At 40.8% G+C, this 17048-nt stretch overlaps 1 protein-coding gene across 1 annotated transcript in view; it reads left to right on the top strand.

Annotated features, from left to right (window-relative positions):
• CHD5 (chromodomain helicase DNA binding protein 5) overlaps window positions 1-17048 on the top strand; it is a 568616-nt gene that overhangs the window by 101446 nt on the left and 450122 nt on the right. Inside the window, exons 12-17 of the mRNA XM_085624078.1 lie at window positions 941-1049; window positions 2890-3081; window positions 6884-7084; window positions 13267-13404; window positions 16028-16149; window positions 16636-16809. Coding sequence (XP_085480204.1) covers window positions 941-1049; window positions 2890-3081; window positions 6884-7084; window positions 13267-13404; window positions 16028-16149; window positions 16636-16809 — 936 coding nt within the window. The remainder of the gene's footprint in view (window positions 1-940; window positions 1050-2889; window positions 3082-6883; window positions 7085-13266; window positions 13405-16027; window positions 16150-16635; window positions 16810-17048) is intronic.

Here is a 17048-nt window from a genome sequence, read left to right as displayed (position 1 = left end):
ATGCCGCATTTACAATGCGGCGCACCATGGGGCAAAAATAGACAGATGCATGACGCATCTGCTGCCGTAAAGGTGACGCATTGCTGGAATCGCGTCGCAAGCGCGACGCAGCTCCAGCAAGGCTCGGGGTGCCCCTATGCCTAACATGCTGCGTCAATCCTTACGCCTGCTTCAGGGTTTTGACGCAGCATGGCCGTAAAAGTGACTGAGTGAAATCTTCTAGGGGGCGTTCCTGCACCGGAACGCCCCCCATGCACCAGAACACCCACATGTGGCGCAGGGCTTTACAATGTGACACATCTCCCTAGATGCGTCACGTTGTAAATTCCCCGCAGCATGGCACTGGCTTTGCGCCGCCGCTGCGTCACAAAAGTGACGCAACGGCGGCGCAAATGTGGTGTACGGGGCTTGTAAATCTGCCCCACGTTGTTTGATTCAACTCACAAGTGAAAAATGACAAGAACAGCCAGCACGTGTTTCATCTTTATCAAGGCGATAAGCAGGCCCAGGGTGCTAATAGAAGTGTAGCTCCAAATGTGAAAAGTCAGTATGCTCTAGCAGGGTAGTACCACGAGAATTGTGGTGAGCTGTGTTAGTAGTCCCTATTGGCCATTGCTCGCTTTGTGGCAGTACCAATAATTTCACTGTAGTTTAGAATGAAGGTAAATTGCTAATACCATGGTGTCCAAATGTATGGCTGAATTATGACTTTTTCTAGAAACAAGTTTGGTTGTAATTCTGCAAACAAAAACGTTGGGAATCAACCAGTGACTTTAAGGAAGACTTTAATAATCGATAAAGGTAAATACCCTTTACTATCTTAGAAGAGGTGCCTAAATTAGGTGAGCAAACTCAGAAAATACAGATTTATATATAAGCAACAGGTGGTTATTTTTTGTTTGCCAATTTTTCTTTTGATAAACTGAATTCCCATTTATAGGGAGATGATGCTGGGAGAAGATGCACGCCTACCTAAGAGGCTAATCAAGAAGGGGAAGAAATTAAAAGATGAAAAATTGGAAAGACCGCCAACAACCCCCATCCTTGATGTAAGTGCTGTAGAATGACATAAATGCTGTACTTTTACATTTCAAAGAGCTGTATTAACAGTTCCATCGTCTGCTGTTGACTCTAGTGACCCCAACTGAGTCAGTCTCTATGAGGACCTGGATTTGCTGGACTCTATTACAGAAAATAACATCTTGCACAGATCTAGAAGGCATCACTCAGTAACTTTTACCAGCGCCCAGGGCCCTTCAGCTGGCTAATCGTTCAGCCAACTCTGCTGGACTGGGACAAAAAATAAGCTGGGGCACCTGGCATCAAAAATAAAAGTGGCCCCCATTAGCAAACTAGACAGCTAAAAAAGTGGCCTACATTTAGAAATCAGGCCAGTTTTTAACACGTAAAGAGACGCCACACGAGTATTTTTGCAAGGGGTGGGAGGTTGCATGCATGTGTGTTTGTGGGCGCTAGGGTTTGTGAAAATATCAAGAAAATCAACAGTAAAAACCGTCTCACCTGGCCATAAAATTGACCCACAAACTGTTAACATTTTTTCGAACACACTGATCTGTCAGGTGAGCCCATCGGCCACTGCCTGCTTGCCTTATAGGCCAGTCCAACCGTGCCCCCCAGTCTTAGAGCCCTCAATCACTAAGACACCCAGGACTCGTTTTAAACTACATTGGAAATGCAAAATACTATTTTCCTAAGATTTTCCTGTTTTATATTTTCTGACTGTTTGGTAAAACACTGGGAATTCTTTTTCTTTTTCACTTGAGGCAGTTTTATTACATTTGCTTTTCCCTTTTATATTCTAGCCTTATTTCGCCTATTTTTTTACATCAACTTTTTTGTGCTATTAGCTATCTATTGTTTATTATATGCAGCATTTCCAGTACCTTCCTGCATCCTATTGCACCCTTTAGGAGGATGTACCTTGAGCCAAGCTAAAGGGAGAAGATGGAGATTTCATGGTGTCTTTTGGCCACTTTGGCCTGTGAATAGCTTGATGTACTGTGTTTTGGAAGCCTGGTAGAAACATAAGAAACGTGAGATGAACCTCTTTGATTCTTATCTACATTTCCTCATTGCAAATAGCTTAAACATAATAACCACTTGAAATACAAAATGTGGCAACCCATTTATATTCATTTTACATTTTACATATAGCCTCTCTTAGTTTAAGATAATTGTCACCGATCTCCTGCACTCATAATGTTTTATACTTCCCCTTCTTCTGCCTGAGATTTTGTATATAAATGATTTAAAATGATCAACAATTTTATTGCAGTAAATATATGTTTGAACTTAGCCTTATATACATGGCTATAAAAATAAAAATAAACATCATTTGAACGAAATGACAATTGTTCAAGGTCAAGATGTACTTTGGAAAATTAAAAATTATTGTGTGGGGTGATCACATATGCTGTTTGTGGCCACTCATACATCTTGCATCATGATGTTAAGAATCAAATATATATGCTGAGTAGCATCTTGCAAACAGAAAACGAAGCCTTAATCCTTCACATGTCTGGAGAGCAAGCATTTCTGCGAAATAGTATGAAAGTCATGCTAAATAATGTGTGTAACATGAAGGTACATGGGCATGACAGTAAGCTCTTTGGGTGACAGCCTTTATGAAGTATTGGCTGTAGGGTTCTGCTCAATGAATACAGGTTAGATAGCTCTTCTGAGCTATATAATTTATCAACAAAGTGAGTGTTATCCAGGTTCCAGGTGCCCAGACAATTGAGTGATGTTTAAGAGATCCGAGACCAAATTAGAAGTTCGACGTCTATGAAATCCGGTTTTTTATAGATTGTTAACCAATAATCTGTTAGCATAAATTCTCTTTTTAATGTACTTTACTTTGTTCTGCAGCCTACGGTTAAGTTTGATAAACAACCGTGGTATATCGATGCAACCGGAGGCACACTACATCCCTACCAGCTGGAAGGATTGAACTGGTTGCGGTTCTCCTGGGCCCAAGGAACTGACACCATTCTTGCCGACGAGATGGGGCTTGGGAAGACTGTCCAAACCATTGTGTTTCTCTACTCACTGTACAAGGAGGTGAGTCTTCATCACTCCACGAGTCCAAAATGGAGTGCCTAAACTAATTGGTTTTCAGTGGCTCCTTACAAACAAATTAATTTCAGCAATTACTGTTCTGCCCTAAATAGCAGACCTTGTGGCACTAGAATTATATTTGAAATTTCTGAAAACATGAAGGTAACTTCTCATGCTCATACAACATCTCTTTTCTGTTAAGAGAAATTGGATATGACCCAAGCTTAGGTCATGCAGTATTGTCACGTTTTCCTTGAATTAATGTGCAGTGCGCATGATGGGGATCATGCTGGGGTTGTTCAATAAGTTATGACTGGCAAAACTCTACAAGGTGTTGAGGTGTGGTTTACTTCCCACGGGCGACACGGGTGAACTTGGTTCAATGCACCAGTGATGAATGTGAAAGACAATTTATTGTAGCCCCACAAAACACTAACCAGTGTGTAATTGACATAGAAGTATTGCTTTTGGGTTGCAAACAATCCCATAAAGAGATCAGAGGCACTGTGAAGACTGTGTCCAACCCGTATTTTGTTGTTCACAGTATCACACACACTGTACTAAGAAAAATGAAAACTTTTGAATTAAAAGTATTTATTGCAATAGTCACAGTCTGTTTCTCAGTACATCTAAGACAAAAAAATAACTATGCAGAATATTATAAAGGCAGCAAGAGCACCCGTTATAAATAACAAGATTAAAATGAACATTTCTAGCATTGTTAAAATGTCATTTTAAAATGTCATCGGGAACCTAACTCCCTAATGTCTATTTTTATGTGCTATACTATGAGAGCATGGAAGGCAAAGCAACTTGCAGCCTAGAGTTTCTTAGGGAGAAGAGATGCACAGCAAAGGCTGTTTTTATCAGCAGAGCTCAAAGACAGTGTTCCCCATGAAGGGAAGACGCACACTGCGGTAGCAGATAGTGGATCTTCCTCCAGGACTCAGCGTTATCTGCTTCAGGCGAAATGTAGCATCTTTGAAGTGCGAAGTGTGGCGGCAGTAGGTGACACAGTCTATCGCAGAATCTCTGGCAATACTCTGGGTTAACGACCTCTAGTGACAAGTTGTCATCTTTATATACTAAAGCTTATCAGAACCTGGAATTTCTGACATAAGTTGAAAAATGGCTGACATAGATTATGTGCATCAAGGTATGCATCCCAGACATTTTCCCATGAACATATACGGAAAAAGGACGTCAATTAAGATTACATCATTTTGTTTGTATGTCTGTATCTGTTCTTAATTAGCCTTGACATGGTGGAAATTAGACATCTGACCTAAATATTTCAATGATGGTCATAGCTGTGTCATTAATTGAATGGCTTGACGCTTTCACCATTTATTTTAGAAAGACAAGGTCACACGGCATCTGCATTGAATGGCAGACACGAAAGTGATCCTGCATAAATCAGGAAAGATGGCAACACCCATTGTATGAGATAGGGAAGATGGTGACCTCCTCTAGTCAAGATGGAGTTGGGGCTTACATAACATGGAGTCGGACCAAAGGGACTTTATGTCAGGGTGAGGAGTGGTGAGCAGGAGACAGGCAGCCAATGTTACTCAAAGGAGATGAGACACATCAGGAAATGCTGCAGTGAGAAAGGGAGCTCAGGATGGAGTCAGAATCCTTCTGAGTGGTGTTGCTGCTCAGAACTCGATATAACTGCCAAGTAGGGGAAGTCCACACAAGTCTTTTTAGGATAACATAAAGGTGTTTCTGTGGCCCTGAAGGACCACTAAAGCATAAGTGGACCCTTTTCTTTTTAAACTCACAAGGTACACTTTAAAAATCCCACAAAGTAAAAACAATTGCTCACAAAGATGCATTAAGGGGTATTTAAGCTTCTCACATCTGTAAATGTTTGCATTATGTAGGACTATGTAACCTCTTTAAGAGACATTGAACCCTATGTGCACCAGTTCAAATGACCTTTGACACATTTGATCTAAGCATTAAAGCTTGTTGAAATCTGCAAATTAAGCTGCAAATCATGGATTAGGTGTTGCAAATTCACATTTATGCAGAAAATGCGTTTGTGGAATCATGTATTTCCAATGTCCCTGATTATAGCTCTAATTTTCTGGTTTTGCAGTCAACACCCTAGACTGCATCTGTTGAAGTTGTTATCATTATACCATTACCATGCTCAATATGAATGAAATGGGTATGGCACCACACGGTCTAAGAGCCCTCAAGATGTAATCATTGGGCCAAATTCAAATTCTGACTTTATCACCGCTTACCAATAGAGGCTGGTAATCAGAGCAACAGCCCTGCCATGATTCTGTGATCCATACGTGATGTGCTGCTCCAGTCCAAGTTCTTTCTTTGAATTCTGGGACTTGTAGTCTTCTTCACTTCAGAATAAAATGGGGCTACGAGTCCTTGAATTCAAAGAAAAAACCTGGACTGGAGCATCACACCATGCATGGACCTGGGAAACATTACAGTTATGGAGTAAGATACAGAGTATCATAAGGAATGTACTGGATATAGTTGGGAGCAGGTTAATCACACTTTCTTTCTTGTGGTTGTGAGTGAGGACCCAAAAACAAAAATACCATTGCCATGCCAATGCTGTGAGTATAAATCAAGTACCCGTTCCCAATCTTTTTTATGTTAATGCTGAATTTACGGGGGGAGTTTAAAAATCACTTTAAAATGTTATGCTATCAAACTCAGCATTTGTAGAGTACATTTCTGACATTGATACTGGCTCATACCATCGTGTGTTGCCATCATCTTTATATCATGCGTCTCATTGAACTCATGCATTAGATGCATAGATAGATAGACACTGAGCTCCCTCTCAAGTATTCACTAATGTTAGTTTCATTCATCATATTCATCAGCCATAGGTTGATTGAAGCTCTCACTGATGGCTTTTGGAGTTTTGTCTTTGCCCTAAGGCATTATCAGTTTAGCCACATTGGTTAGAGGCTGATATGTTGGGTAATAGCAACAGAAGGTATTTACTGTTCTGCAAAAAGCTAAATTAATTATTAACACATAGGAGTGTTGAGAGCATCACTGAAGACAATGGAGTTGTTCAGGGCCAATAATTGCAGGCACAGACTTTCTGTTTCAACTTTAAAATGCTTTTGTTCTGTTTCTCACTTTTCAGTTTAGAACATTCTACCCCCGTGATTGGAATGTTCTAATAGCTTTATAGCCCTTCTGCCTTGGACAATATCAGTTGTTAAAGGCTCTCACTCTAATTAAGTGGCTTGGGCCTCTAACTCAGGTTCGTGGCCTTTAGCACCAGTGATTTCCCAAGGCAATGGCATATAATACTTAAGTACAGCGGTGTGCTTAGGTCTATTGCTTGGGTTTGGGGCTCTCAAGAAACATTATTTCCCTCAGCAGCAAGATCTAAAGCTCAGGCATAGTGGTGTTTATAGAAAATGTGTGGTATTCTTTTGTAATCGAACTTTCAATGAAGAGCAGGTTAATCGTATCAACACATTAAAATTACACATTATCAAATCAAATGGCCAAAGTTATGTTGATTTAGGCTGCCTGGTATCTTTTGATCCACAAAAAAGTGTCCTCTCTAACATGGTCTGGGGAGAGCCTAAGTGCTAAGGAGAATACCTATTTTTTTATAAAATGAAACAGAAGAATCTCAAACACCTACATCTTGTGATTTTCAATGAAGAAATATTACATATGTGTTCCTATTCTTACCATAATTCACATCCATCTTACATTGGCAGATGATTTGACAACAAGTGCGGCACTGAGAGTTTATAGCATTGGAATCAGACTTTTCAATTCTAATCTTCCTAAATAGGGTCACTCGAAGGGTCCATATTTGGTCAGCGCTCCTCTCTCTACCATCATAAACTGGGAGCGTGAGTTTGAGATGTGGGCCCCGGAGTTCTACGTTGTCACCTACACTGGAGATAAAGAGAGCCGTGCAGTGATCCGGGAAAATGAGTTTTCATTTGAGGATAATGCCATTAAGAGTGGAAAGAAGGTCTTCCGGATGAAAGTAAGAATATCCTACTGAGTTACAGTGTATGCTCTGTGTAGAAGTGATTGTGAGTAGAGTACTGTGATTCTGCAAGTAATCCACTAAATACTTACGCAATCCTGCAAATATAAGATTGCATGTATATTTAAAATGATGGTAACAACTCAAACACACAAACAACGGAACATTGGTTTGTGTAGGACAATAAGTAATTTTTCATTCAACAAATTGATTGAACGATGCCAAATGATACGAGTTAGATAAAATAGCATCAATGACCATTTCAGATCTAACACATATTCTTAAGGTGGATCTAAATTTACTCATACACTTAGCACTGTTGAACATATGTGTCTCTGTTTTCTGATTGTCTTACTGTTAGAAGTGGGGTCTCTGATTGGCAGTGGTTTGCACCCTGTCTAAGTATGAACCCTCACTCTAGTCAGAGCAAGTGAGTTACACAACTAAGATAACCCCTGCTCACCCCCTTGGTAGCTTGGCACAGAGCAGTCAGCCTTATCTCAGAGGCAATGTGTAAAGTATTTGTACACAGACATATACACAGTAACAGAGTGAAAACACTACAAAAGGAGTTCACACCAGTTTAGAAAAATAGCCACTATTTATCTGAATAAAACAAGACCAAAACAACAAAAATCTAACATACACAATTCAAGATATCAAGTTTCAAAGTTTAAATAAGGTTAAGTTCTTAAAAATCAATGGTTGCGCTTGATCAGGACAAAGTACCTTGGACGCAATAAAAATCAAATACGATGCTAGGCATAGGGGAGGTGTGGCCCAACAAAACAGGCAATGCATCAGTTTCTTACTGCTACAGGGAGATGATGCGCCGGCAGGCACAGCCCTGTTCGGGTGTCAGCATCACCTTCTCCCACCACTCTAGCTCAGGAAGGCCCATCAGCTTGGGGATGGGCCATCAGAATAGGCAGGGCACACTTCAGCTCCCTTTGTGTGACTGTCTAGAGCGAATGCACAAACAGCCCAAGTGTCATCCTGACCCAGACGTGTATTCAGAGGCACAGAATGGTTAAAGTAAGAAAATGCCAAGTTTCTAAAAGTGGCATGTTCAGACCTGCAATTTAAAAAACACAACTTTACCAAAAGATGTGTTTTTCAATTGTGAATCCGGAGACACAAAACTCAAATTTTCCATCAGCTTCCCAATTGGCAGATACACTTGTAAGTTGTTATAAGGCAGCTACAATGCTCACCTATGGGAGAGATAGGCATTTGCTGCAGTGAAAAACGAAATTGGCAGTATTTCACTAGCAGGGCATGTAAAACACAACAGTACAGTTAAACACACTGTACCCTGCCCATAGGGCTACCTTGAGCATACTGTAGGAATGCCTTACATGTAAAAAAAAGGGAAGGTTTGGACCTGACCCATGGGTGAACTTAATAGGTCATAATGGCAGTTTAAAACTGCACACACAGACACTGCAGTGGCAGATCTGAGACATGTTGCAGGGCTACTCATGTGGGTGGCACAATCAGTGCTGCAGGCCCACTAGTAGCATTTGATTTACATGCCCTGTGCACACAGGGTGCACTGTACTAGGGAATTGCTAGTAAATCAAAATGGCCAATCATGGAGAATCCAAATACCAGTACATTTAAATAGGCAGCCCTTGCACTTTAGCAATGGTCAGCAGCAGTAAAGTGCTCAGAGTCCGAACATCAGCAAAAACTAACTGCAGCACACAGTCAAAAAGAGCAGGTCAGAGGCAAAAAGACTGGGGATACAATGCCAAAAGACACCAGGTCTAACACTCACCATTTGATTCTGTTCGAGTAGGCAAAGGTGTTAGGCATGTACTTTCTTCTCTCATTCTCATTCTCTCTCTGTCTCTCTCATCCTCTCTCTCTCTCTCTCTCTCTCTCTCTCTCTCTGCCCCTCTCTTGTTCTCCCACCTCCTCAATGCATTTTAATCCAGTTCCATCTAATTCTGTCTTAACATCATGTGTTTTCAGTTGCCAAAGCTTTACAGATATTGCAGAAATGTGGTAAAAAACTGCGAAGTATATTACAATTATTTTGGCCAGCTTTGAGTGTTCTCCATGCAGAATATGGATCTTGGATTCTTCTGTAAGCTCTGAAAGGTTAGCTGTTCTGTAGGTGATTTATCATCACATGCATGCCCCAGCGCACCCTGAGTTTGTAATGGGAAATGGAGTCCTCCTATTTGGGCAATGTACGTGGAAGTATATCTTATATAAGGCCCCTATGACATAGTTGACAAATTCGACCTTTCTGTGCATTGAAAGTCTCTCTAGACTTCACTGTTTAAAGTCCAGACCTGTGTCTAATTGTTGACCCTATATTTGAGCCTTATTTGCTTGCGTTTGGGAGTTTCCACAGTGAGATAGCCCTCAATAGCGTGGTTCTATTCATTTTGCTTTGTATCTGTGTTTAAGGTGTTAAGTATGTCCCATCTATTTGTAAGCTTCTTTTGAAGAAGACACTGCCTAGCAGTTTGGAGCCCTTCATTAGCTTTTTGTCAATATTTGGTGTTCCCAGTACGGGTGTGTATCTTTGTTTCAGTAGTAGATCTGGTTTGTGTATTTATGGGTATCCATTTTTGAAAGGGGACGTGTGCACATCAACCTCTTTTTAAATGGATGCCTTCTTCTTTTCGTTGTTGAGTGTGTATTGTTTTAAACCAGACTGTTTTCTTGTTTCTTTTCGTGGTATGTACAGGGACTTTTACAGTCTATCTTTCAGTCAAGTATTAGTGGGTGCTGGCCTAGTCTAGTACAGTCCCTAATGTTGTGGGCATTACTGTGGATCTTCATTACTTGTTTACAGAACTACAGGTGGGTGTATTAGTTAGGTCAGTGTCCTACGTGTAATATTGGTGTTGTCGCCTTTTGGCAAACAGGCACGGCATTGTCGTAACGCCAGTCACCCAGCCTGCCTTGTATAACTTCTAGCATTACTGTCCATTTTTGTGTTTCAAACTCAATGTCCATCCGTCTATGTAAATGTCCCTCTACCGGTGCTTGTGTCCACTAAGTCAGAGATTCAGGGTCATGGAGGACTGACCCTCTCACAGTTGCAGCATCACTATTGATCCAACATATGTAATACAACAAAGCATATTGGGTGCAACAACACCACAGGCTTATGCAACCAGCACAACACCACATGCCTTAGCGCTGCTCTGCAATCACCACTAAATACAAACAGAATGTCTCAACATCTACAACGTATTGCGAAGACATGATACATGGTCCAGACTCTCTGCACAACACCAGTGTCTGACAAGAACACCATACTCTCATCCAGCCACGCCCCTCACTGATGGTAGTCTTCAGCAGCCCTAAATGCAGCGTAAATGAACACAACCTGGCACCACCCTCTCGGGCAATGATTGGGCCTCACATGCGTTTATGTATCACTCTACAGCAATATCTCATCTTGCATAACATTATGAGAAGAAGGGGAGCCAGCCGAGGACCTAAGCCCAGAACACAATGCACCAAACGCAGCAAAACAGGATAAATAGCATCGTTTCACTTCCCATCAGAAACCAGAATGCAATGCCGAGACAGCTCAGGGTCAGCCAACCAATACTATGAGCACACGCACGGGAACCACAGAGCCAAGGGCAAGGCAGATGGAAATGTATTAAACACAGCTCACATCTAGATCCCATTCTTAAAGATGAAATGTAGTCCTGACTTGTGTCTCAAGTCCCACTGCAGCAGATACGAAAGAGAACACTAAATCACCTCAAACGAAATAACCTCACACCAAATGCACCCAACAAAACCAAATGCAATCAAACTGCGTTAAAGTTCCAGCACTTTACCTGCCACAACGAGACATAAATGCAAGCACCAGGTGCACTGCATATGCAGCAAAACTCGCACCAAGGTAGCCTACATATAATGAGGTACATTTACGGAGTTCCCAAACACGCAATCAGACATTAAATGGACCACTCCTGGTTCCAGGTCCACACTATACATCAGAGTCAGCTCACATCACCAAAAAACTTCAGATAAAGTATATATAAATGGCCTCTGCAAACTTGAGATTGCTCAAAGCCAATAGTAGTGTAAACATCTACTTTCCTGAAAGCACACAAGACGATGGGGTCACATCAACAGAAGTTGTGCTCTGCTCAGATAGTAGCATCTGTTGAATATAAAGGTCAAGGCAGCAGTCCTGTCTTACATGTTGATCGTGTTTGAAGGAGTCTGACTTTTTTATTTATATCCACACTTCATTCTGTCTAATTGTGCATTGAGTCGACTTCCTTGCCTATTTTTGTCATAAGCTATTTGTACATAGGTTTTGCAAAAGTCATGTTTCTGTATTGATTTACAGAACTTTTGGGAATCTAGAAAGTGTTCACTTAAGTTTATCTTACTCCGCACTTCTCCCTCTCTCTCATTTTGTGTCTCTCTCTGTCTGTCCTACACTCTTTCCCTCCTACTACCTCTTGCTCTTTCTTTTACTCTCCCATCCATATGACCATATTTGATCCTTTCCCTCGCATTTCCTCTCTGTTGCATTCCTGACTGTCTCTATTCTCTACATGAACATCTCTTTTTATCTTTAAGATTCCTCATGCTCTAATTCTCTCTCTCTTTCACTCTTACTCTCTCACAGTTTCTTCTCCATGCCTGTCTCTAAGTTTATCTGAGTTTTTTATACCAGATCAAGGAGCATATTTACAATGACCCTGCAACACTATTACGCCTCCGGAGCGCCACTTTTGTGATGCTCTGGAGGCGCAGTGTGCCGGCTCATATTTACAAGGCCACGCAAAGTAACCTTGCATGGCCTTGTAAATATGGAGTAAGGCAATGCCTTACTCTGCGTGGAAGGGACGTTCCATGGGTGTTGCTGAGAGTGTTCCCACTCAACACCCATGGTTTTTTACACTGCCCCAGATTTACAACATAGCGTAAATCTGGGGAAGCGCCAAAACTAACGTTTTCTCAGTGGCCGCTCCTCTGCAAAGCCAGAGGAGCGTCGCCCCACTGCCAGGAGCAGCAAAAAAGGGAAAAAATTAAATGATAATAATGTAATGTTATTATCATTTTATTTTGTCCTCCTGCTGCAGCAGTGCATGAGAGGGCGGGGCAGAGCTGCAGGAGAGGGGTGGTAGAACACTCCTGTGGGCAAGGACTGTTTGGTTGCCCTCTCAGGCCGCCCAAAACAGTCATGTATACTCTCCTCTGTTCTCCATGCAGGCTGCATTATAGCCTGCATGCAGAACATGCCCACCCCTCCAGCCCCTGGCTGAGCACAGTGTCATGGCACTCAGACCAATCACTACACTCCATTTGAGCGTTGTGATTGGCTTAGGGGTGGGAGCACACATAGAATGAGGGAAACGCCTTCTTTGTTTTTTTGTGCAGGAAGGTGTCCCTTTCTGCACAAAAACAATCACCCCAACTATGCAGACACCCTTGCACCATGGTGGGTGCAAGGGTGTCTGCGTTGGGACGCGGCTGCAGTTTGTGAGCTAGTGTTCTACACATTGATGAATGTACTTGGGCGGTTGAGCTCAATATGGGGCTTATTTACAAGCCCCTTGCACCACCAGTACGTCACTTTTTCCTGTATTAAAAGTGTGGCACGCTTGGCGAAAGGGGCTTGCAAATAAGCCCCAATGCTTTATTCATGTGTCTTTTTAAGTTCTGCCTTATTACTATTTGGCCCTCAGAATTCACTAATAATCATCAGTCTCTGTCTTGCCGCTCCCTTTGTCTCTTTCACTCTCCTTTTTTATACATCTCTCCGTCTCTCTTCCGCTCACTGTTTTTTGTCGCTCTGTCTCCCTTTTTCTTTTGCGTCTCTGTCGGAGCATAACCTTCAGATATATTTCACCCTTAGGATCCGTAAATATCTTCCTGAAAACCTTTCACTTCGGCACAGATATCCTTTTTTTCTAACATCTATCAGCGATCGCTGCCTATTATTCTGAATTTGCTTGAACATAACAATATTATGATTGCTCTATTTATATTGTCAGACATTTCAGCAGACTGTTAATTTTATTATATTGCATAAACAAATTAGTATTTTGTGTTTGACATGTTGAGTGCCACCTTGTGATTACTATTTGGCGACGTATTTATATAAATTGAAATTGAGCGCAGAATCCTACTGTCCCTTTAATCATGTATGTTGTGTTTGTCTTTGTAATTATTATTAGAAAGAAGCCCAGATAAAATTCCATGTTCTTCTAACATCCTATGAATTAATCACCATTGACCATGCCATACTGGGATCCATTGAATGGGCTTGCCTCGTGGTAGATGAGGCTCACAGACTGAAAAACAACCAATCAAAAGTAGGTAACTTTCACGGTAACTCTATTTATTTTGGTGGTGTTTTAGAACAGAGGCGTTCGATGTTGATGAAGTAGCGCTAGGTTTATGCCAGATTTTTAGTATACCCATGGGAGATATGTTTTCATATAATGACCCCAAAAGTGATTCATTTACAAAGTGTTTATCTGAAAAAAAAACTTGCATAGATTTGGCCATTGCTGACCATATGTCTTGGAATGATATTGACAAAAAGTTGTTGGTGGTACAATAGCTAAGGTGCTTTGTATGGTCCAGACGAAGGGGTTTGCTAACTGGCCAAAGTTGAACTGATAAGAATAGTTACCTGCTGGACCTTGTGGTCCAGTTTCATGAAAAATAAAAGGTTGATGCTACTGGCAATGTATGTATTTCTGCCAAAAAGTGTTACAGAAGCATGATACTTGTGTCAATTTCAGTTCCAGTACTGCCAATGAGATGTCGAACACAAGCATACAGGTATTGATTGAGCTAATAATCTAGTTGACAAAAGCAGGCCTATCAAATGGGGATGCCAGAAGGGTCATTATTAACTTGGGCTCCCACTTTTTGAAGGCCCCACTATTGTGGGCAAGCATTTAAGTAGAGATCTGAAAGCAAAGCCTCCCTTCGTACTAAAGTCTGGCCAACTAACATGGCTAATGTCACTTGACAGTGTGAGATATTGGCTCGCCCATGTTCTCTATTTCAAAGCAGCACATTTTGTTTAAACTACTGAGGGCCCAGCTCGAGTGTTTTTTAACTTGGCCACCACCAACTTCTGATATTGCTGGACATCCTACTGTACTTGGAAGAAGTCGAAGGAGATATCCTTCTGTTGGTGCATGGCCCAAAGAGTAATGCACAAACAAGGTCCCAAGCTGATTCAAAATGTACTTACTCCTACAACTCTCTAGACTGCTGCGATCTAAGACGCAACAACTATTTGCAGTCCCCAGGATAATGAGAGCTAGAAGTGGAGGAAGACTTTTTGCGTTCCTATCACCTAAACTTCAGAACGCACTCCCACATAACTTAAGACAAATTAAATTTGAATTCGCTTTCAGGAAATTGTCAAAGACCAACCTTTTTTAACCATGATTTTATCTACCCTCTTTTAATTTGATCTTTCTTTTTCGCATAATACTTGGTTGTGATAGCACTGGGAGCCCCTTTTGGGTAGCCACACGCTTAAGAAATCTCCATGAATAGAATAGAATTTTATAAAGGAGCACCCGTCTGCAAAACTCTAAACCAGGCCCTAAGTAAAGTAACAGTTCTGTGCCAATTGTAAAATTTCAGGAGTTAAGAAGGAAGCTACCTTCACAGTGTATCTACATACATGGATATTTATGTGCCAGACTAGGTTTATTTAGTTGACTATGTAAGGGTATATCCTTTATTGCGTTGGTTTGGAAAATATGTAGATTGTTATCACGTAACTTTGAATAAATGTAATTTTTTTTCGAATATTGTAAGGCAAAATGATTTTGGAAGAACTTAAACATTGGAAAGGTAAAGCGCGAGCTCCAGGTAACAGGATGGAAGTGAGCAATTATCTCAATGCATTCCCAAATACACTTTAAGAGGGATAAGAGAACTAGAAGGTACAGATTCTGATTTGCCACTATTATGATGGCACAGTTTGCTTAAAGTTGCTTTAATGATAAAAGAAAAAGCAGATAAATAATGTAACATCAGGTGGGTTTGTGTAGAGGATCTAAAGACCAGGTTTCAGGACATGAAAATGATACACACTGATACCCATCGACCTCATTAGGGCCCATTTACTACATTTGTTAAATACCATTACACGAGGGTGAGGTACTTGCCATGTGTGACAAATACCTCCTATTGTGAGTTTTTACTGGTAAAATTGTGCCTGAACATGTATAATCAATTTTGATATTCAATGTCATTCTAACAGCAGATATGTTTTAGTATTAATGCTTCACTGTTTTCCTTTTCTGAGCAATCTTAGATTTTTTTATATTTAATAAAAGCCAGTCTTCTCACAGTTTCCTGGTGTAAATCTCAAAAATGTTTCCAATAAAATGCCCTGAACCCATAAACATAATCATCTGCCCCCAACCACTAATGGTTTTAAGGCCTCATGGGGACAGTGGACGTACCTATGGAAAGGCCAGGCACATGTTGTGAAACGCAAACTCTAGCAGATTTTACTACTCTATTTAGGAGGTCCATCCAAAAATCACTCAAGCACCTCTAGGGGGACTCATAACCAAGTGTTTCAAGCAGGAAAACATATTGAGTCTGCCAGTAATGATGAGAACAGAAGGAAGGCAGCACAAGATAAGGGCCTAGGACCCTTTACTTTTACATCTGTACAGCACTGGGGGATGAGGCAGCCCAGCCAAATTGGCTATCATCCAGAACATTTCTTACCTTGATTGTCTCAAAATGCTAACTTGGAAATCATTTATTACTCACATGCACTTACATATCTCTGCAATATATGTGTGCTCCTGTAATGCAAATATATATAAGGCTATATAATGACTTGCATTCAGCTAAAGAGGTTTTGTTCAGCTATTGCTAACTAACAACTATTTAAAAGAGTGACTGTTAAATCACCAGTACTACTACCACATGACTTTCTTTTCTAAGTTCTTTAGGGTATTAAATAGCTACAAGATCGACTATAAGTTGCTGCTAACTGGAACTCCACTGCAAAACAACTTAGAGGAACTTTTTCATCTTCTCAATTTCCTGACACCTGAGAGATTTAAGTAAGTCATAGTGTTTTATCTCATTGGATTATTATTAACAAGAGAAATACTGTTATGGTATCATTAATAGCTTGATTAAAATAATCTGAAAAAAGCCAGTCAACACAAGTGGATATGTTGCGTTTTTAGGTCTCATCTACATAAAGCTTTAGCTGTTTGTTGGCAAGACCTCTTGCATGCATACATATAATATACACAGAATGTCCTAAGAGCAGTCTTTTACTCATGATTGGATGGCTTCTTTGTCTGGCTCAGCTGTCTGCTCTTGACACAATGGTTTTCCTCCTAACTCTAGTGTTTGTCCTGCCCAGGAGCATTTTGGTCTCAGAGTGTTCTGATGGGCTGATTTGTATCCCTCCACTGCATACTTGAGGGGACTCTTTTTGTATCTGTGCTTGTATGAAATGCAGCAGCTAAAGTCTGGTGGGTTACCTTGTTGACTAGATCATGTTTTATAACTTATTTTTAAAAAAACGAACTTTTCAGCAACCTTGACGGGTTCCTGGAGGAGTTTGCAGACATCTCTAAGGAAGACCAAATTAAAAAACTGCACGATCTACTGGGGCCCCACATGCTGCGGAGACTGAAGGCAGATGTGTTCAAAAACATGCCTGCCAAAACAGAACTGATTGTTCGAGTGGAGCTCAGTCAAATGCAAAAGTAAGTTTGGAATACTCACGCTCCTATCGCTTGATGGGATCAGTCTAATGAGTGCAATATTAACGGAAATAATATCAGCAATTATTCTAGTAATATTTATTTTAGAGTCACTGATGCTGTTATAAGCATTGTTATTATTAGTATTTGCAGCAGTAGTAATAATAGTATTATTGTTCTTATTACAATAGTCACCATTGCAAATAGCAAAGTTTAGAAATATTTTACCAAAATTTAACATT

Source organism: Triturus cristatus, chromosome 1_2 (assembly GCF_964204655.1).
Source record: "Triturus cristatus chromosome 1_2, aTriCri1.1, whole genome shotgun sequence".
Lineage (NCBI taxonomy): Eukaryota > Metazoa > Chordata > Amphibia > Caudata > Salamandridae > Triturus > Triturus cristatus.
Note: the sequence above shows the minus strand (reverse complement) of the source record. Positions and strands in the feature narration are given on the sequence as shown.